The sequence below is a fragment of the Tiliqua scincoides genome, chromosome 2, assembly GCF_035046505.1.
Source record: "Tiliqua scincoides isolate rTilSci1 chromosome 2, rTilSci1.hap2, whole genome shotgun sequence".
In the NCBI taxonomy this organism is placed as follows: Eukaryota; Metazoa; Chordata; class Lepidosauria; order Squamata; family Scincidae; genus Tiliqua; species Tiliqua scincoides.
Genome location: NC_089822.1, coordinates 100,873,622 through 100,896,690, shown reverse-complemented (window position 1 = coordinate 100,896,690; position 23,069 = coordinate 100,873,622). Strand labels below are relative to the sequence as shown.

The window sequence follows — 23,069 nt, the reverse complement described above, 5'->3', positions numbered from 1 at the left end:
ACCAGTGGTGTGCCTTTACGATTTTAGCACCTTGTCAATGTGCCATGGGGTGAAAACAATTGAAAAATCACTGTGCTAGAGCATGAAAGAACCTTTGCACCTGGCTTTTAATTGATTTCACTCTCCCTTGCTTTCGCTCTCCCTAATAGCAGGCATTATCATCAGTATTCTACCATATTGCTAAGCACTGCAAGATAGATCTGCCTAATCTTGTTACCTGTTTAAATAAAATCATGTCTATTTTTACCCAATCATCCACACAGCACAGTGATTTAGCTAAATGCCTCAATTCAACCAAACAAACTCATGAAGGATAGGCAAACTCATCGAGGACAGGCATTACAGTGTGTGTGCGTGTCCTGCTTAATCAAAATCACCTCAAGCTGAAGAGAGGGTTAAGTTACATCACTTCAACCTACGGAAGAAGTCTTATCAGCTCAGTCAGCCAACGCACAGTGGGCAAGTGTGGCATTATCTCTCAGCATTTAAAGACATGCTTGGATAACCATAGGCTACAGGCATTTAAAGTATGAATCTATTCAGGAGCACCATTAAACTACCTTATATAGTATAAGTTTGTATAGGGTTACCTTCTACTTCTTCAGACACAAAAATGGAAAGTTAGCAGCAAGCAGTAAACACAAGATTTATGCTCAAGAATCTTCATATTCAAAAGGAACAGTTGCATACATTACAAATTAACAGTACACAGAAAAGCATAGTGAATACTGTGATAAGATACACTCCCTAGGATAATGCATTATACTTAATCAGACTATATTATCAATGCAGAGTGGCAGTATCTCTCCAGGGTTTCAGATAGGAATTCGTCTCTGCCCCACCTGGAGATTCCAGAAATTCTAAAGATTCTAGGGAAGTTCCCAGGTTCAGTCCCACACAGAGACAGAATCTGGGACCTTTGCATTAGACACTTCACCACTGAACTACAGCAGAACACTCCCTATTTTCTGGGACCTGCCCCTGGTAAAATACAGTCCCTATGTTACCTTTTTGGGAGATGTGGAAAATGACTTTTAAACACAGGAAACAATTCTTAATTTACATGGTTTTGATTTACACGTTATTGAAATAACAAGCTTGTTAAATTAATACCAAAACCTAATTTACACATGCAAGTTTTTGAAATAACATGATTTTTAGTTAGTGATTTTACTGCCTGGCTAGTTCCAATTATGATTTTATGGCAACAGGTCTTTTTGTGAGCCACCTCTAAAAAAATAGTTTTGCACCTTCCTGATTTTGGCGGGGAAAGTGAAGTGCTAAGGGGCTTGGGGGAGGCAACCTAACTGGTGTTAAAAAATCTCTCTCTCTCTCTCTCTCTCTCTCTCTCTCTCTCTCTCTCTCTCTCTCTCACACACACACACACACACACACACACACACACACACACACACGTGTCCCCAGTGGTGGACATGGGGTAGAGATGTGAAGGTCCAAAAAAAAAACCCAGAAAAATTCAGAAAAAAACTTTTTTTTCCGTTTTTTTTTTCCTGAAGACTTTGCTTTTTTCCAAAAAGATTGGAAAAATTGAAAAAAGGGAAAAAAAGAAAAAGAATTGATTATAGAGTGTTTTATTTTAACATGATGAATAAAATATTTTAAAATAAGCTGTTCAAATGTTTTCCAAATCATTTCTAAAAAAATATGTATGGTAGCAGATTATTCTAATTTCTGTGCACTGAGGACAAGCAAGTCCTAGGTTACAAACTGAACTCTTCTATGCAAGAACAAGATGCATTTCTTCCTTTAGGAGGTGCTGCCATTGTCACAAGAAAAGAAAACCCTTGACTTCTGACGGGCAGACTTCCCCCAAATGAGGAGGCTGGTTAGAAGGAGGTTGAAAGGGAGGGTAAAAAGAGTCCAATCTCTCCAGAGTGCATGGAGGCTGCTTAAAACAACAGTAATAGAGGCCCAGCAGAGGTGTATACCGCAAAGAAAGAAGGGTTCCACTAAATCCAGGATGGTGCCCGCATGGCTAACCAGCCAAGTTAGAGAGGCTGTGAAGGGCAAGGAAGCTTCCTTCCGTAAATGGAAGTCTTGCCCTAATGAGGAGAGTAAAAAGGAACATAAACTGTGGCAAAAGAAATGTAAGAAGGTGATACGGGAGACCAAGCGAGACTATGAGGAACGCATGGCCAGCAACATTAAGGGGAATAATAAAAGCTTCTTCAAATATGTTAGAAGCAGGAAACCCGCCAGAGAAGCGGTTGGCCCTCTGGATAGTGAGGGAGGGAAAGGGGAGATAAAAGGAGACTTAGAGATGGCAGAGAAATTAAATGAGTTCTTTATATCTGTCTTCACGGCAGAAGACCTCGGGCAGATACCGCTGCCCGAACGGCCCCTCCTGACCGAGGAGTTAAGTCAGATAGAGGTTAAAAGAGAAGATGTTTCAAACCTCATTGATAAATTAAAGATCAATAAGTCACCGGGCCCTGATGGCATCCACTCAAGAGTTATTAAGGAATTGAAGAATGAAGTTGCAGATCTCTTGACTAAGGTATGCAACTTGTCCCTCAAAACGGCCACGGTGCCAGAAGATTGGAGGATAGCAAATGTCACGCCTATTTTTAAAAAGGGAAAGAGGGGGGACCCGGGAAACTATAGGCCGGTCAGCCTAACATCCATACCGGGTAAGATGGTGGAATGCCTCATCAAAGATAGGATCTCAAAACACATAGACGAACAGGCCTTGCTGAGGGAGAGTCAGCATGGCTTCTGTAAGGGTAAATCTTGCCTCACGAACCTTATAGAATTCTTTGAAAAGGTCAACAGGCATGTGGATGCGGGAGAACCCGTGGACATTATATATCTGGACTTTCAGAAGGCGTTTGACACGGTCCCTCATCAAAGGCTACTGAAAAAACTACACAGTAAGGGAATTAGAGGACAGGTCCTCTCATGGATTGAGAACTGGTTGGAGGCCAGGAAGCAGAGAGTGGGTGTCAATGGGCAATTTTCACAACGGAGAAAGGTGAAAAGCGGTGTGCCCCAAGGATTTGTCCTGGGACCGGTGCTTTTCAACCTCTTCATAAATGACCTGGAGACAGGGTTGAGCAGTGAAGTGGCTAAGTTTGCAGACGACACCAAACTTTTCCGAGTGGTGAAGACCAGAAGTGATTGTGAGGAGCTCCAGAAGGATCTCTCCAGACTGGCAGAATGGGCAGCAAAATGGCAGATGCGCTTCAATGTCAGTAAGTGTAAAGTCATGCACATTGGGGCAAAAAATCAAAACTTTAGATATAGGCTGTGGGTTCTGAGCTGTCTATGACAGATCAGGAAAGAGATCTTGGGGTGGTGGTGGACAGGTCGATGAAAGTGTCGACCCAATGTGCGGCAGCAGTGAAGAAGGCCAATTCTATGCTTGGAATCCTTAGGAAGGGTATTGAGAACAAAACGGCTGGTATTATAATGCCATTGTACAAATCTATGGTAAGGCCACACCTGGAGTATTGTGTCCAGTTCTGGTCACCGCATCTCAAAAAAGACATAGTGGAAATGGAAAAGGTGCAAAAGAGAGCGACTAAGATGATTACTGGGCTGGGGCACCTTCCTTATGAGGAAAGGCTACGGCGTTTGGGCCTCTTCAGCCTAGAAAAGAGACGCCTGAGGGGGGACATGATTGAGACATACAAAATTATGCAGGAGATGGACAGAGTGGATAGGGAGATGCTCTTTACACTCTCATGTAATACCAGAACCAGGGGACATCCACTAAAATTGAGTGTTGGGTGGGTTAGGACAGACTAAAGAAAATATTTCTTTATTCAGCGTGTGGTTGGTCTGTGGAACTCCTTGCCACAGGATGTGGTGCTGGCGTCTAGCCTAGATGCCTTTAAAAGGGGATTGGACAAGTTTCTGGAGGAAAAATCCATTATGGGGTACAAGCCATGATGTGTATGCGCAACCTCCTGATTTTAGAAATGGGTTATGTCAGAATGCCAGATGCAAGGGAGGGCACCAGGATGCAGGTCTCTTGTTATCTGGTGTGCTCCCTGGGGTGTTTGGTGGGCCGCTGTGAGATACAGGAAGCTGGACTAGATGGGCCTATGGCCTGATCCAGTGGGGCTGTTCTTATGTTCTTAACTACAATTCCCAGGAAGCCTTGCTGGTCTCTTGTTATCTGGTGTGCTCCCTGGGGCATTTGGTGGGCCGCTGTGAGATACAGGAAGCTGGACTAGATGGGCCTATGGCCTGATCCAGTGGGGCTGTTCTTATGTTCTTATGTAAAATGTTTTAAGTTTTGTTTTTGCATGTGGTAGGTATGTTTGGTTCTGTTCTGCTCTCTTCACAAGGCCTCAAAGCACTGGAAGAAAATACAGAGCAACAAAAAGGACCGGAAAGTATATACTTAATTTGAAAAGGTAGGAGTTTACATTTATCTGATTCCAGAAAACTGAATCATTTAGCTACATTAGTTTATCTTTATAACCTTTGTGTAAATAGTGATTTAATTACTATTAATCTGGTTCTTTACTTCCCCTACCCACAACCATAGATTAGTGTCTTCTTGCAAACTAGCTATTAAATTGTTTTTCTTTCCTACTCTCCTCAGGAAAATGGTGAGACCAACATCTAGCATATGGAGGCATTTTCACATTACAAGTTCTTCTGAGAAGAAAAATGTGATTTGCAAATATTGTCAGATGAAATATGCATTTCCAAATGCTACCAGGATGACAAAACACATTCTTGTATGTAACAAGTGATATTAAAAAAATTAGATATTAAAAAATCCTTCATGGATCTAAGTGAAGAGGACCACAGTGATGAAAATGCACATAGTTTTTCTCAATGTTCTCATTCAAGACGTCCTCTTTCTACTCCATCTGTAACATCAGCAGCAACTCAAACTGTTGTCCCATCAGCAACATCTTCAAGTAAACAGATACTGAGGACAGCTGCATCCAAAAATTATTCAATAACTTCATTTGTAGATAAGATGACAGGAAAAAATTGATCAAGCTCTTGCAAGAGCAATATATTCTTCTGGAACACCATTTTCAATAACTGAAAATACATACTGGCAGGAAGCTTTGAATTTGCTAAGACCATCATACCATTTGTCCAGCAGACATTCTTTGAGCAAGCCTCTTTTGGAGTCGGAGTATGAACGTGTACCCTGCACATGCCTGATCTCGTCTGAGCTCAGAAGCTAAGTAGGGTCAGGCATGGTTAGTACTTGGATGGGAGACTGCCTGGGAATACCAGGTGCTGTAGGCTTATACCATAGTCTTTCGAGACTGAAGGTTGCCAACCATGAACGTGTAATGGAATCTGTGCAAGGAAAAGTTAATGAAGCACTGTGTCTTGCACTACTTACAGATAGATGGACAAATGTGAGAAGAGAAGGAATTATAAATTTTGCTATAACACCTCAGTCAGTTTTTTACAAAAGCATTGAAACAGGAGAGAACAGACATACTGCAGAGTAGATCAGTTGTAAAATATGTGAAGTCCTACAGAAAATTGGGAGTGGTAAAGTATTTGCTGACTGACAATGCCAGCAATATGAAAGCAGCATGGGAGATCATAATGGATAAGTATCCACATATTACTGCAACAGGATGTGCATCTCATGGGCTCAACTTGCTTCTTAATGATATTATGAAACTGGACACCCTTCAAATGATCTATAGACGAGCAAAAGAAGTTATAAAACATGTAAAAGGTATTCATATTGTAGCTGCAGTTTTCAAGAAGAAGCAAGTAGAAAAAATGCAAAGAATAAAATAGTGACACTGAAGCTCTGTGGTAAAACTCAGTGGGCTGGAGTGGTGATCTCCTTTGAGAGTTTACTAAAAAACAAAGAAGCTCTTCAAGAAACAGTAATAGCTGAAGTTCTTAAAGTACCCAGGAGTGTAAGAAACACTGTTCTTAATGAGGATGTCCTCTGAGTTCAACTGCAAAATTCCCTGAAGATTCTAAAGCCAATTGGTGCAGCAGTCATTGCATCTGAATCAGATAGTGCACTTTTGTCAGAAATTCCTTATTTAATGACCAAGATAAAAACTGTTTTTGCAAATCTCAGTATATCTCCACTTATACTACAGAAGAAAGTAAAGTGAAAGATTTTATTTTATTTTTTAAAGGGAAGAATTTTTGCCATCCAATTCATGCTGCTGCAGATCTGTTGCATCCAAGATTCAAAGGTAGAAATAGAAGTGATGACAGCACTGCTACTGCATTTGACTGGATTACAAAACAAGCATCACATTTAGGGCTTGATGTTGGGAAGGTACTTTCAAATGTTGCAGAATATAGAACATCTTCAGGGATTTGGTCCAGGAATGCAATCTGGGATTCTGCCAAACATATTCTCCTGCAACATGGTGGCAAGGTCTTTGCACAACACTGCCTCTGCCTCCTCTTGCTTCTCGCCTTCTTCAGATTCCTCCATCTTCAGCAGCATGTGAAAGAACCTGGTCTATGTTTGGAAACCCTCACACTAAATCAAGAAATAAACTGACATGTGAAAGGGTAGAGAAGCTTGTTTCAATCCGGGCAAACCTTCAGTTTTTAGAAGTCCATAATAACTGTGATAATGACAGACACAACAGAGGAGCTGCAGAAGCAGAGACTGAAACGGAAACTGATCATTACAGCTCAGAAAATGATTCTGATTCAATTTCATGCCCATTCATTGAAACTTAGTCCCACTCCCTTCTATACACTTCCCCCCTCTTCAATTCTTTTTATGAGAATGGGTTTTTATTTTTATTTAATACTGTGGAGAGGAAATATGAATAATTGTTACTTCTGGATTTTTAAAAATTGTTTTGTGGGGGTTTTCTTGTCTGTATCACATAAACTAGTAAACAGTTCAGGAGATTATTGCTCCATTTGTTACAATTACAAATAAATATTATTTAAAAAATGCTGTTTATAATAATTGTTTGGATACACTGTTTTCAATATGCTACTTTATGCCAAGTCAAATTGTCCATAGTCATATTTTATGTTCCTAAAGTATCAGAATGATACTTTTCAATCTGGAAAAGAAAAAAAGTGCTAGGGTAGCATTTTTTTCAATTTTTCCAAAAATTTCCATTTTTTTTCCCCAAAAAAACCAGAAAAAAACCAGATTTTTTTCCAAGCTTCAAAATTTCCAGAAATTTTACATCTCTAACCTGGGGTGGGGCAGGGGTGGCAAAAGCCCTGAGTGCCATGCTTGATGCTGCCGCCTCTGCCTGCTGCGCTGCCCCGCCTGCCCTTTGGAACCGCCCCATATGGCGCTCAGCAGCACATGAAAAGCCTTCTGACACTACTTGCACGATCTTAAGCAATACTTTCAGTTTCATCAGGGAACCGGCTGTTTAAAACCATGCGAGAAGCCTCAGAAGGCTTTTTGAGCAGCGGTAAGTGTGGCATGATGCTCCGTGAGCCTCAGTGTGTATCCCAGGGAGGGTGCGGCATCTCACAGACCTGCCCCAGGGCACAATGAGGTCAGGTCCATTACTGTGTGTCCACACAATCCCAGGCCAGAAATCTGAGACACTGTTGGCACAAGAGGCCAAAGGCAGCTCTGATTGGTCACTGGGTGGTGACATTCCTGCAGGAGAGGCTCCTGTGCCCCATCCTCCTACAGCCCCACAGCATGAACTGTCTTGATAAGGACAACTCCACTCAGGCCACTTTTGAGCATAGGAGAGCTTCCTGCCTTGTATTAAAGTGTGTGCAGCGGTGAACCACTACAGCTGCGATCAGTCTTTCTCGCTATGGGAATTGAGATGAGCAGTTCCCCCTTTGAAAATCAGGCACATGTCTGCTTGCATCAGAACACCTTCCAAGGTGAAGAACAGCAGGCAAAATGTGTTGTCTACTAGGACCACATGCCGCCGCGGCTCCAATAGAGCTGTGTGGAAATGTATGGAGCGAGGGCTTGGGTTTGTTTGGTTGGCAACCTTCAGTCTCAAAAGACTATGGTAGAAGCCTACAGCACCTGGTATTCCCACGCGGTCTCCCATCCAAGTACTAACCAGGCCTGACCCTGCTTAGCTTCTGAGATCAGACAAGATCAGGCATCTGCAGGGTAACAGTTGCTGCTAGGTTTGTTTGTTTGTGGTGGCCTAAATATACTATCCTAAATATATTTCTTATATTTTTACCATAGGAACAACTATTTACATATGTTCCTATGGCAAAAATATTTTTCATTTATGTGTTTTTTTATATATGCATTGATATTCGACAACAGAACCCCTTCGTAAAATCAAGGGTACAAAAACCATGCTCTGAAGTTCTGATTTCAGCCATCAGTACTTTGCAGAAGTTGAATCTTGGGGGTGGAGAGAAGATTCTGACTGTACTGCACATGCATATAAATGCACATGCACAGATGCAAAAGGCCAGGGGAATGCTTCCCTTCCATCCTTCCGCAACTACCTATGCAGATTAAAAATGTTGCTGAATCTTTGCATATGGATATGTTGCTGAATCTTTCACACACCATTTGAGTTCTTGACAGCTAGAAAAAAAATAGAAAGGAAAAAATGATAAATATAAATGTTGGGAAATGAGGGAGAGACTGGGGGAAAAAAAGCAAAACAAAACCCAACTATGTTAGGAAGTGGGGGATGGCGCAGTGCTTCTCGATCTTCAGTATCCCGCAAGGCCCCCGCATGCTGCAAATACAGCACATGGCTCCCAGAAGTGACTGGCAGTGATAACATCACCAGTTACTTCCAGGTTTGGAGATTGCACAAGACACAACTAGTGGAAGTTAGAGGCTTAGGGCAGGTGGGAGGGCCTTTCCCAGTGCGCAAAAACCGTGCACAGGAGCTCATCGCTATTTGTACCATCCCACATGGTCTCATTGCCAGCCAGCTGGCGCCCCTGCGACTCCCCAGGGCATTGTGACGCACAGTTTGTGAACCCTTGGGATAGGGTATAGAAACTATCAATAAAATAATTCTCCCAAAGTCTTTTTGCTGGTCATCATTCCCACCACTGTGTATTTTGAAAGCACTGGAATGGAAATGGGGAGGCTAGCAGGATGGCCACAATGATAATTGGGGGGGGAAGGTAGGACCGGGTTTGTGGGCAAGGTGTGCTTTGCACATACTTAGCAAAGAGGGAAACTGTGCATCCAAGATGGAGGAGAGGGGCTGGCATATCGCCACTCTGCCTGTTCTTGTGGCAAGGGCCACAGACAGCAGAGATGAAACTGTCTCTGCTCCAAGTCTGTTTTTTAGGATCAGGTACCCACTGGAACAGGAAACCATTTGAAATTTTCTTTTGCTGTGTAAACAACTTCATTAACTTTCACCAGGTGTACAGTGTGTGTGTGTGTGTGTGTGTGTGTGTGTGTGTGTGTGTGTGTAAAAATTTATGACAATAACACTGTAAGTCTGCAGAACCTTCTCTGTGATGTTGACAAGTACCTTCAAAGCTAACATCAATTACAGCAGGGAAGAGACTTCTCTGGACTTGTTGAATCAGTGGAGGAACTCCTGTTGTTGTCACCACTGCTCTTTACACCCTTTGTATATAAATCCAAACAGCTGGACATTGCACATCCCACTGCATCTAATTTCTTATTTCGAGCAGACATGCACAACAATGTGCACATCCTGCTGAGGATAAACTGTTCCCATCGCAGAACTTAAATTGCCTAGAATTTGACACACAAGGAGCGTCCAGGATACTTATCTGCACCAGAACCACAACGGCTGCAGAATTCAAACCTGGTAAATTACTACAGCAACTCGAGTTCATGCTTAAAAGGTAAGCACTACATCTGTACTCTGCCTACATGTCAAGCTCCACAGGAGGCTCTCACATCCTTTAAAAGCACCAACAGCTCTTTAAGGCTACAGGCTGACTAAGAGTCTCAACCCCACACAGGGTTGCATTGTGTTTCCCTGTTGGCAACTGCAGCAGGGGGCAATTAGTGTTGACAATCCAAGTGGTCAACAGCCAAGGCAGGCTCCATGGGCAATGGCTGCTACCCAAGGAAGCCAGAACTCCTTTGAATCGGAGTTGTTTCAAGAAAGGGCAGACAGAGATTCTTCTGCAAGCCTCACATATCTCTCTGGCATTAGGGGTGACTCAGCCAAACACTGCCGCCACCACAAAATCCCTTAACATGCTAATCTCAATGGGATTCAGTTTCAGGATATAACCCAAGACACCTGACAAATTTCAAGTGCTGCAACAGCAAATCTGCAAACAGTAGCCCCACCCTGCAAGAAGAATAGAAGGAGGTAAAGAAGGAGGTAAAATAGAAGGAGGTAAAGGAGGCTGGCCAGCAGGGCACAGCGTATTGTATCTGGACTTGAAAAACCCAGATCCAAAGCCCCTCTCAGTTGGGAAGTTCCTGAACCACTCACTCAGTTCTAGTCCAACTAACCCACCTTGCAGGGTTGTTACGAGGAAGGGCAAGAAACAAATGTAATATCCAGAGAGTCTTCTACTAGCCTCTGGACCTCTGTTGTGATTTCAGTTCCAACACAAGATGAGTCTGGGTGTAAGTAGAGCAAATTAAATGCAATCACATGGGCAAATACATGCCCTACGCACTGCCAACAGACAACACAGCAGACAAGCCAGGTAAGACTTAAGATGCGACTACTGTACTATTGATTCAGCTAAAGGGCACTGGCATGTATCCCTGAAGGCATCACAGAAATCCACGGTTACTAGCTGCATGGGATTCTGCACTGCCACAGTACAAGCAAGTGGACAGTTTCGAAGGAATGCAGCTGGTTATAATTTTAAAAGTTGCGCCTAATATTTTTACAGTCAAATAGTTTCTTGCTATAATGAAAGGGATTTTACCACCTTCAATGGATAAAGAAATTTTAAATATGTTTATATAGTACAAGAGAGGTAAAAAATATATAGTGCTGGGGTGGAAGCAGAGATTTCATTGCCCACTCCAACTTTAGAAGTTAAAAAGTGTCATTTTGTCTAATGTTACTGCTGCTCAAGAACTGGCGGGATGCTTTTAGAAGCTTTTTGAACCTTACTGTTTGGCCCTCCATCCTCACCCACCCCACTTCACCAAGGATAGCAAAGGACCATTTGATGATCCACTAAGAGCCTAGACATATGTTACTTTTTAAATATGTAGTAAAAATGCCAGAGTAAACGGCAAAAGAAACATTGTGAGCCAGAAGATATAGCAATGCAAATGTGCTGCTATGCATTGTAAGCTGCTATGTGCTGCTATGCAAATGTGCTGCTATGCATACTTTTTAAATATGTAGTAAAAATGCCAGAGTAAAAGAAACATTGTGAGCCAGAAGATATAGCAATGCAAATGTGCTGCTATGTATTGTAAGGGAAGTGGTGCATGTGCCTTTCAGTGGCTGCTATAAACACTGCTGAAGGGGCCCAATCCTTTCTAAATTGCTGCTTCCAATTTATAGCAGAGAATCCCACCCACTTGGCAGCACATGTACCACTCACAACTACTGGGTTGGGTTGCTCCAACCGAGCACCCTATAAGAGAATTCAGTCATTTATTCTGCGGTGCTTTAAGTACCCATGATGTTTTTAAATATCAGCCCTCCATCCCTTCTATTCATTTCCTCCCACCCCCACCATCTATTCTGTCTGCTTTCTCCCAGGCAGCTTTCTTGTTGATCATCTTTCCTTTCGCCTTTCCCTTTATCTCCCCACAGCCAGGATTCCTGTTTTCACCTATCACAGATTCCCCCCCCCATTTTACTCCTGCTTTCCAACCTGTCTTTTCCAGAGGCTTTCATGTGTGAGAGAAAGATGAGCATTCATCACAGAATGGTTCAGGTCAGTGAACACATGTGGCTGCAGGGATTTTTCTTGGCCCAGCAACAGGGCCGCCTATGACACTGCTGCTGTTCCATCTCCAAGCTTGTTTCCTCATTTCCCCTACCACATTTCCTCCCAGTCTGTCTTTCCCCATTTCTTCTCTTTTACTCCTCCATCCTGTTGATTCAACATAACCAGGCTCCATATAAAACGATAAACCACTTCTCCCCCCCCCCCATATTCATTTCAGGAATGAGATTCTATAACTGCAACCCAAAGGTCATGCTGTATGTCTAAATGGAACAGCCACAGACAAATGTATGACAGACTCTCAACTCCACCCACCTATTTTTTTTTTCCTAAACCAGCATTTCTCAAATGCAGGCACCTTCAGGGGTTCAAAGGGCTTCTGCTCTCCTTGAGGATTGTGCTGCTTCTTCTGCCTGGAACTCCTACCCGAGACACCTTTGTAGTTCCCACATTTTCTATGAAAATCTTTTAACTTAATCCTTTAGTCCTCAACCCAACTATAGCAAAGCCTAATCAGTTGGTGTAACTGGGTTTATTCATGTTTATTCCCAATTACTCTGACAGCTCTTTTTAGCTATGTTATTTAAATAGAATCTCAGGATTCAGGGGCAGTTTGCCTCCCACACAGACATAATGTAGACTTAAACTTCTTGGTTCGAGGATGTATATTTTTTGTTTATGAAAGTACCACGCACACTGATGGTGCTATTAACCTTACTATAATTATCTTACTATAGTAATTGTCTTCATCAAGAAGTGTCACCAGGAAGAACTACCTAGCTCTTATAATACTTCTTTCTTATCTTTTTCAGATACCACACACACGCAATTGTGCTACTTCTCTCGCTGGGCCCTTCACAAAGACCTCTCCTGGCATTACTTCAATTCTACTCACTTAACGCAGGGTCACAACCTATACTTCAGAACATTTGAGCTGCAATTGTTTGTAGGCCTTCTACCAATAAAATGTGCCAAATTGTTTTCATCCCTGCTCATTTCACACACACACACACACACACACACACACACACACACACACACACACACACACACACACACAGGTGTCCGAAATTCCTGGTCTGAAAATCTACTGCCCTAAAGATCAGATAAGAGATATTTGCAGCTTTATAGGTAGAGAATTTTAAGGTCAATACATAGTTCTTAGCCTCTCTTGCTTGCATCAGTCACCCAGGATGCGGGTGGCTTCAAGACAGATGAAAAGGCAATAAATGCCAATACCCTGCCCCACCTTCTGGCTCATCCATAAGTTTGACCCATAAGTCATGAAATGGTGGGCATATGCAAATATAGTCTCATGCAAAGAAATACAGGCGTGAGCCATTTAACAACAGGGATATGTTCTCTGATCCCCGTTGTTATGAGATTAGGTCGTTAAGTGAACACTCAGTCCAATCTATTGTCTTTGTTGTGTAAACAGACACTCCCTGCCAGAAATTGCTGGCTGCGCAGGCTACTGGAGATAAATTGCCTCTTCTCTGCATTAAGAGTCTCTCGTGTAAACAGACACTCTGCTGCAGGCTATGAGAGATGCGATTGCCTCATTAAGAGCATCTTTTTTGTGCTTTGACTACCGTCATATATGCAGTCTGTTGTTAAGCGAACGGTTGTTAAGCAGCGCATGCCTATAACTGATGTCCACAGCACCCTGCACCTCCACTGAAATCTTCTGCAGCACAGATCATATTTGTCTCAGCACTCAGCCCCAATACAATGGACAATACATGAGAGTTAACCACTATTAACAGTATCAGTTCACTCATGCAGTATACCATTCAATTTTCATTTCCCTTCTGGAGTGTCCACAATTGCAGAAATCACTTCAATTCTGTTCAACCAGGTAACATTTATCCTTTGTTCACACACTATGTTTTCCTCCTGAACACTGTTTATGATCCAGAGGACACTTGTGTCTAAGAAACCCCTACCTTTGAACTAGACCTAAGCCTTTCTCCATCTGGGAATAAGGACACCTTACCTTTTGTGGTGAAAGAAGCTGACCCTTTGTTTACTGTCAGAAAGCACTTCAACCAAGTGTGCCTCCACTCAGGAATTTCCATCCTCTTCCTCTTACGAAGCATCCAAGTGACATCATTTTAAAAGTTATGACTTTCAGGGTTTTTCCACATTGCCCTCTTATATTTATCAGACCTGATTTGTGGGAATTTTTCTTGTAATAAAAGTGCAATTGTAGCTTTGACCTGTCCAGTGTGGGCAGATAACGCACTATGAAGATGTTTCAGGTGCTGCTGCTTTCTGTTGTTTTAAATTGAACACAACCTCTTTGCAAGTTCAGCTGGTTTCATTGCTTCCTATTGATCTGAGTTGGAGGATTAGTGAGTAACTTCCCTTTGAACTGTCTCTCCGTGAATTGCCCAATAGTGGTTTCTTTTCTGGGTGCAGGAAGAAATCATTCATTTATTCTATCTCATTATTTCTTCTCTTGCCCTTTCTAAACAGCATTATAGCTAAGCTCATTACCATTAACTATATACCACTACTTCCTAGCTAGTAGCCATCAGCTGTCTATGCCAGTGGTTCTCAAACTTTTAGCACCAGGACCCACTTTTTAGAATGAGAATCTGTCAGGATCCAGCAGAAGTGATGTCATGACCGGAAGTGACATCATCAAGCAGGAAAATTTTTAACAATCCTTGGCTGCAATCCTACCCACATTTACTCAGGAATAAGTCCCATTTACTATCATTGTTAAAAGAATATACATAGTAGCTTGTCAAAAGTACAGGTCTGTAACATTTCCCCAAATGCAGTCACATACCATGATAGCATCAAGTCTAACAGGTTAAAAATAAAATATTGAAATGAATGACGATCCACCTGAAATTGGCTCATGATCCACCTAGTGGGTCCTAACCCACAGTTTGAGAAACACAGGTCTATGCCCTTTAAAGAAGCATCTATGCTCTTTTACCCATCATAAGCTGTTGAGTAAGCATCAGCTAGCTCCAGACCATCACATCACTGTCCACTAGCAATGGATCAACTACTACAAAAGGTGGTCACCTTTTCACTTGACAGTGGCATTTCTATTAAATCACCAAACAAAATTGCACTTACCTTCAAGAGAAGTTGCCACACCAAAAAGGTAGGCCATCCAAAGCCAAACCATTGTCAAGGTTCTTCCTTTCATTCTTATGGTCATGTTATGCTCCATGCAGCTTCTCCAGGGCTCCCAGGATCTTCCATAAGTCACAACTGCCCCAGTATGTCTTCCAGTGGAAAAGGGTCAGGGGTTTATACGTGCCAAAACATGGCCATCTCCATAGGAAAGAGGAGACTGCAATAAAGCAAAAGCAATAACCTGAAAAACCATTTTGTGAATTAAACAAAACCCTCCTTTATAGGTTGTACTAAGATATAAACCCAATGCACTGTCTCCAAGAAACAAGTACTGCAGTAACTCCCACTTAGCAATTTACTGGGGTCAACCATACAACCAGAAAGCAAAGATAATATATAGTCTGTACTTCAAAAAAAAAAAAAAAATGGCCCCTAGTAAATTGTCCGGCATATACATCCCTTTCTTTATTATTTCCACCAACAACTTAGGGCCCAATCCTATCCAATTTTCCAGTGCTGGTGCAGCAATGCCAATTGGGCGTCCGCTGCATCCTTTGGTGGGGAGGCAGTCACAGAAGCATCCTCAAGATAAGAGAATGTATGTTCTCTTACCTCGGGGCTGCATTGTGACTGCACCGGTGCTGGAAAGTTGGATAGGATGGGCCCCATGTTCAGAGGCACTATATCAATGAACATTGCTGCAGAAGGACAGCAGTCAGGGAAGGCGGTTTCATTCATGCCTTGCTTGTGCACCTCTCAGAAAAACGGTTGGATGCTTGGATCTTTGATCTGCTGCAAGGCACTCTGAAAAGGAGCCCTTTTTTATTCTTTAAACAAGCTCTTTTCCCATTCTAAATCTTGCCCTTTGGCTGTGTCAGTTCTGTTAATAATTTGTTCACTGTTTACCCTCCCTTAAAAGCCAAAGTGAATGAGGGATTCCGCGTGGAGCAACTAGGATTTCTTTGGATCATCTTGTTAAAAACCTAGCAAAGAGCTCTTACGGGCAATCCTGCTGACTCACTTAGTGCAAACTTTGCTGACCTTGCAGACCTGACCCTTCCAAACCTTCAACAGATGGCTTGCTCGGTTTCCCTAGCACCTACTAGCCTTCACCCAGAACACAGCCACTGAATCTGCTGCACTTGAGAGGAAGGAAATGTTGCCAGTTTGATGCCTGTCAAATTGCCAACTCCCAGAGCCAAATCAGAGAGGCAGGATCCAGAGAGGCAGGAGAGACATAACTGGGTGCTAGAAAATATCACTATCTTATTAGGCCTTGCCCTCTCATGAGCACCACCAGGAACCTGAACAAAAGTACATTTCACAGTTGCAGATGATTTTCATCTGTGAAACAACAGTGAGGTATGCTGTTAAATAAAACATATGCATTTTACTCTTTATTTATTATAACATAACTTGACTGTGTGTCATTGACATGCTCCCTCCAGGCATAAGCTCACTCAGTCACTTCACACATCAGGAACATGCATTTACTGTTGCCTAATAAATAAAGGAGGGATCTCCAAGCAAACTTAGCTCCTAGGCATGTGCACACCTGCAAAATACAAGGGGTGGAAAATGCTGACTTGTTTCATATAGGTCGCACATACATTGATAGATATACATATATGGATACATATAAAATGTTGTGTAGCGCTAGCAAAGTGCATTGTGTGAAGGGCTCCTCAAGATCCGTCACAGCACTGACTTTCGGGTTGCCAAAAAGCTGGGTATAGCCAGGCTGCAACGATCAGAGCCCTATTCACTCTGTGAACCTACATCAGTTTTATGCTACATTTATCTGGCTTCAGGAGTCAACCTCGAGGCAAAATCTGGAGCTGGAGTCCCTGAGGCAGTTCGCGGCCGCATACAGTCACGCTCTGGCAACTCCTGCGATGCCGCTGGAACCAACCGTATTGGCTTCTGCCTTTCCATTGGACAATTCCAGCAATGTGGAGAGGGGGGGATCTGCTGCATGGGTAACTGCCTATCCTCCATACCTACTTTATCCAGGCTTTGCGCACTGGAGAGGACACTCCAACTTCGCCATACAGCATCGGCACAACATGGGAAGCAGCAGTTTACCGGTTATAAGTCTTCACTCGATTGGCGTAGAGTGTGACGCCAGGGGCTGCTTCCGAAGGTGGGAGAGATCATTGCATCTCATTGGGCAGCTACCCGCCTTAAGCTGGGCAGTCCCCAGCCAGTAAGGTGCTGCCTCACCAAGGTCCATTAACCTCATGGGGTGCATGGGGTTTAGGGTGAAAACCGACAAGCAGATCAACAACTCTGCACCATGCAAAGGGATTGTCACTCCTGAATTGACCTTTTCAGCCACACTAGACGCTGTTCCAGAACCACCATTCAGAGTGTGATACCATAGTCTTCCGAGACTGAAGGTTGCCAACAACAATGTAACTGCCACTCCATCCTCCATGTCATTGCATGGGATTTGTAGTTTGGCAAGGACTTAGCTGTTAGAGATCCCTTACAGAACAACAGTTCCCAGGGGGGAACCAGTTGTGCTCTTCAGCATGGATCAGCCCTTGGATGCCAGATTTGCTAAACACATTTATTTGGGAGGAAACACTAAAATGATACATATATAAATAAAGCATAGTCAGGAGAATTTAAAATAAGTTTTTCTTTACAGAAGTGCACACTGAAGTGGTTAAAAAAAAAAAAAAAGGCTGGAAAAGAGGATTTACTGGGGTAAATGGAGCAGAGGGGGGAGTTTTAAGAACCATTAGACTGTCAGGCAGTCTCTCCAGGGAAAATGATAGGAGATCCATTGCTTGAACCATTTATAGCCCTGTCTAAGCAAAACCACAGAGGATATTACAAAGAGAGTTGTAAATACATTCGGAATAGCCTTGAATACCAAAGCACAGCCCCCCCCCCAAAAAAAAAGTTATAGGCATAGAAACTTAAGAAGAGCCCTGCTGGATCAGACCAAAGGCCCGTCTATTCTTGCATCCTGTTTCCCACAGTGACCAAAAGCAAATGCCTACCATAATAAATGGAGGTCTAAGTGAAACTAATGGCATGTGGAGGCTTATCTTGTCACGAGGCACCAGCAGCAGACTCCCCTCCTTTTTTTTAAATCAACTTTTTGCCTTTTAAACAGGTGGGACGAGGGGCAGAGATTCTCAGAGATGGCCCATTTTTTCCCTCACAACATTCCAGGCAAAATGCTAGTCCAGAGCATTATGAGGGAGAAAGGGAGGTCACCTTTTTTTCCCCCATAATGCTCCAAACTGATGCTATACTGTTGGGAGAAAAAAAAAATGGCAAGTGCTGGGAAAGGAGCTCTCCCGCCAGCACCATCTGTTTAAATTGTACACACACGATAAAAAAAATCTTGAAAAGAGAGAGACAGAGAGAGATTACCACTGCTGCCATGAGACAAGGAAGATTCACCACTTAATGAAAATGAATGTGAGGGGGGAAAAAAACACAATTTAGACAAATGAGTAATGAAATAATCACGAAATAAATGAGGTGTTTAATGACAAAACAAATGGAGTCACAAAACTTTATTTTCCCCCCACTGCACACCCCTGGTGTTTCCAAGAAGCTCATAAACAGGGCATGAAGGCACTAGTTCCCCCCGAATGTTTAACACCCTGCCCCCGCCACAGCAACCGACATGTAGACACATATTGCCCTATCTGTAATAACTGCTGATTCTTTTTGCTTGTCCGCTTCTCCGGGGACTACACTGGCTGCCCATTCGTTTCCGGGCCCAATTCAAGGTGCTGGTTTTTGACCTTTAAAGCCCTGTACTGCTCTGGGCCAGGCTATCTTAGAGATCGCCTACTCCCGTACAATCCGGCTCGTCCTCTCAGGTCATCAGAGAAGGCCTTTTTACAAGTGCCACCACCCAAGGAGGTTCGTGGGGTGGCAACAAGAAATAGGGCCTTCTCAGTAGTGGCACCAACGTTGTGGAACTCCCTTCCCCTTGACTTGAGAATGGCTCCCTCTCTTGAGTTTTTTCGGCGAGGCCTGAAGACCCTGTTCTTTAAACAAGCCTTCTGATTCCATGGCCTTCTTAACTTTTTATACATCTTTTTAGTTTCTTTTTACAGGCTGGATTCCTCTATGACTTGCTGTTTTATGCTCTTTTTATTCTGACTTTATTCTGACTACTGTTCTTATGGCCTCTGTTAATGTGTTTTTAATATGTTTTTATCTTGTTAAATCATGCTTTTTAAAACTGTTTTTTATATGTTGTGAGCCGCCCTGGGTCCCTTTTAGGGAGAAGGAAGGGATACAAATAAAGTTTATTATTATTATTATTATTATTATTATTATTATTATTATTTGTGCCTTTTGGTAAGGTTAGGCCGGGGATCATGTATGCTCAAGCTTAGCATTTTACCTTAGGAAGTCCATGGATCAAAGAGGGCAATGTAAGCAATAGGAGAGGGGGTAAAAGTCAACACCTCAATCCCCACAACAAAGCTCCACTCACCTTTTTCTAAGGCGCTAAAAAACAAGTCATGGTGGAAGCACATGCGATAAGAAGGCAGAGGCTTCTGCCAAAAATGGCAATTCTGTGTCAAGTCCGGCCCCCCGTGGCAACAGAGGTCAACCAGGTTGGGCACTAGTTGAGACCCACACCCATCAGAGTGCTCTCCCATGCAGTGAGGCCACCCATGCAGCAGTAGCACCCAATGTGCCATTTGAGGGCAGGCAGGGGTACCATGGGAGATCCATTACGTGTTTTTGCACAAGGGCCCCCAGCAACTTGACATGGGCATTGTCTTTAGCATGCTGTACAATTTACCTCCTGTGCTGATGCCATCACATAAGTGATTCCCTGCTTCCCCTCAGCCAGCCTGGCTGCCAATGACTAGGAAACATGCTGTGCTAATGAGAGCAGATGGGGGGCCTTGATACTGGACTGAGACTCTGCCCTGCATTTCTTATTATTAGCATTTAACAAACAGAAGGCGTCATCCATTGTTAGAAGGAAAGGCCATATTTTAATATTGGTATTGCCTACTACTGTAACAAAGGACACCAAAACAGCCTCACCTCATCAAAAAAGCATGCCCTTAATTTGCAACCCCTCCTGCCAAAATCTGACCTGGCCCATGAATCAACTAAAGCTTTAATTGTTTAATCTACCAATTCACCATGCTGTCCTCCAATGCTATCCTTGCTATGAATGAGATAAGTTTTGATGCACAAGAGAACTGGGACAGAGAAATATTCTCTTCTTTCCCCTTATGTGTGTCTGCCCTAACTGCGCACACACACACACACACACACACACACACACACACACACACACACACACACACACCCCAAAAAGTCATCTGTTCTGCTTCCATTCTAGCTCAAGCCAATCTGAATTGCTCTTTCCTCCGCAGCATGTGTGCTTTTGTCAAGCTGGATTAGGCTGGAAAATTACTTTTTTTTCTTTCCTTTCTTAAATAAATTATGACTAATCCAAAGAGCAGGTTTTGATTTAGACAGCAGGGGGGGAAATATAAGTATCTGCTGATTTCAGACTCTTGCTTCGCTGCAACCAAAGCCACAAACAAGGCAGGGATATTACAGAGCAGGGGAACAAGCAGTGCTTGATCACTGTGCACTAGCAGCACAACCCTATGCACGTCTACTCGGATGTAAGTCTCCCCGTGTTCAGTAGGGCTTATTCCCAGATAAGTGTGTTTAGGACTGCAGCCCAACAGCCTGATCCTGAGCTGCCCGGGGCGTGCGGCTGCCACTGTATCCTGTGCGCCTCAGCCTGCCGCAGGCGGCACCTCGGGAGAAGGGGACTTTCGTCCCCTTCCACCTGGTAAGGGAAGCAGTCCTGCAGTGTGGCTACTCACTTTACCACTGACCAGAAGTAAAGGCTTTACTTTACTGGTAACGCCAGAAGTAAAGTAAAGGCGTTCTTGTAGGGCGCCGAGCCCTACATGAACAGACAGGATCCAGTGGAGCTGAAGTCCACCAGACCTGCCTCCTGCCTACCGACTCCCTCCCCCAGCATGCCTCCCGCCCACCTTCTCTCCACTCCCTGCCTCCCTGTCACACCTCCCGCCTGCCCTCTCTCTGCCCTCCCCACATCTTCCCCCTCCCCAGAACCCCTCCTCCCCGCCCCCGCTTACCGTGCTCGGCAGTCCGTGAGACCACAGAGCAGCAGAGAACGGGTGCTCGTCCGGCGCTAGCCCAGCACCGGCTAGCACGGCAGTAAGCCTCACAGACATGTTGCGACAGTACACTCTGGCGGAAATCCAGAGCGACAAGCTCAGGATTGGGCTCTAAGTCTCCAACCTATGTAGAGATCAGGATCCGGAGATACATTCGTAACTTGAAGCAGACGTAGGTTAAACAGCCGGTTCTTGCCAGCTCCTGAGTGGAAGCATCAACAGAGGACGCACTGCACCTGTGCAGAAGCATAGACACAACTAGCTGTAACGTGAACGTCCATAAGTCAGACGTCCATAACTTTGGGGACCATTTGTATAAGGTCTTTCTCCAGACCTGATGAAGTGCCCTGGCATACAGTGGCACTCTTTCTACTTCAGGGACAGGCCAAAAGAATGCTCAAACAGCTATACACACTGGACCTAGAGAAAGTAGCCCATGATGCAACTTTGACTGCACAATTTCATTCATTTCCTGACCAAGGTCCTGGCAGAGAAGGAGCAGCTATAAGAGGCAGCTCCCCTCTCCATACATGAAAAGTGTTTCCTAAAAACAGTTTTCAGATGAATACGGGTATGCCAGGGTTCACGTTTACAGCAGCTCCTGAACTTAGGGATTCAGCTTTGTATTATCACAGAACTCTGGCCAAAGGAAAGAACTACAAGGAAACAGGCCAGCAAGGAAGCCTCAATAATAGGTCAGAACAGGTCAGGTGATGAGCCAGAGTCCTTATAAAAGCTTCTAGAACAGGCCTGGTCACTGCACTGAGCAAACTGGGGCTCTGCTCTTGCAAATGGATATAGGCTTGCATCATCTCTGCTCCCAACTTATTATTTCAAAAATTTATACCCCACTATTCTTGAAACAGAACACAAGACAGGAACTGATAGCAACAGAGTCAAATAACAGAACTTTCGACTGTAGATTGGGAATATATTTATTTAAAAGGTTTATATCTTGCATCGTCACTTGTGATCAAGACATCCAAGACGAACCAAATATTCGTTCCCCCATTACCTTGATACATGTTCCATACCTCAGAACTCTTATGGAAAAAAGTATTCAAGGCCACTGAATACAGGCTGAGTGTGTATCTGAAAATTCAAGGCAATCACACAAAATTGATTTCAAAAGATATTTATTTTACAAATTCTACAAATTTGTTATACAAATAAGAGAGAACTAAAAGTGCTCAGTAACTAAGTAGAAAAGATAGGCACAGAAACAGGAAAAAAAAATATCCAAAACCAACCTCCTTCTACCAGAGTACTGGGGAACCCCAAATTACTCAAAAACTACCAACTCCAGAGTTCAAAAGAGTAGGAAGCAAACCCAAGGGACAAACAGAAGAACAAACACTGGTTTCCAGGCCCTTCCTTTTATATCTCTTCCGTTTCTCCTCAAAAACTTATCTTAAACCCATGACTCAGCTGACAACAATCACCTACAAATCAGCAGGACAGAAAGAGGGCACCAGTCCTAGAAATTTACTGCTCTTCAGTCTTCCTTATATCCTTCTACATGATACTACTTGCAAATCTTACACCTAATTCCTACATCTTTACAGCTTCTCATTTTGTTCAAGATCTTACATTTCAAGGATCACTTTTACTGATTTCTGAGTCCTTCCCAAGATGGCTAACAATTTAAGAATCAGGAGGTATAGCTGGACCTCGTAAATCCATATCAGCCCTATTTGTAGTGTATTAATTTCTTCATCAATGAAGATCCAGGCCTGCACAACATGACCAAGCAAGCTCAGCTTAGCTGATCAGTAGCTTGATAAACCTCCCATGTTTGCTGTCAACTTGGAACAACAAGAATAGCATGATTCTGAATATCAGCTGCAGGAAAGCAACAGCAGAGAAGTCTGCCTTTCACTTCTGCTTGTGGGTTTCTTAGATGCAGCTGGTGGGTCACAGTGGGAACCAGGACTCTGGCCTAGATGGGCCTGTGGCCTGAACTAGTTGGGCTCTTGCAAGCCATAGCACAGGAGTGGTAGGTGTTCTAAACTTGTGTGCAAGTCA

General features: G+C 43.4%; 1 protein-coding gene and 1 pseudogene across 1 annotated transcript in view; both read right to left on the bottom strand.

Moving 5' to 3' along the window:
- LOC136641790 (ephrin type-B receptor 5) overlaps nucleotides 1-23,069 on the bottom strand; it is a 156,515-nt gene that overhangs the window by 97,184 nt on the left and 36,262 nt on the right. The window contains exon 2 of the mRNA XM_066617821.1: nucleotides 14,878-15,097. Coding sequence (XP_066473918.1) covers nucleotides 14,878-14,974 — 97 coding nt within the window. The 5' untranslated portion in view covers nucleotides 14,975-15,097. The remainder of the gene's footprint in view (nucleotides 1-14,877; nucleotides 15,098-23,069) is intronic.
- On the bottom strand, nucleotides 7,949-8,068 carry LOC136643365 (5S ribosomal RNA; annotated as a pseudogene).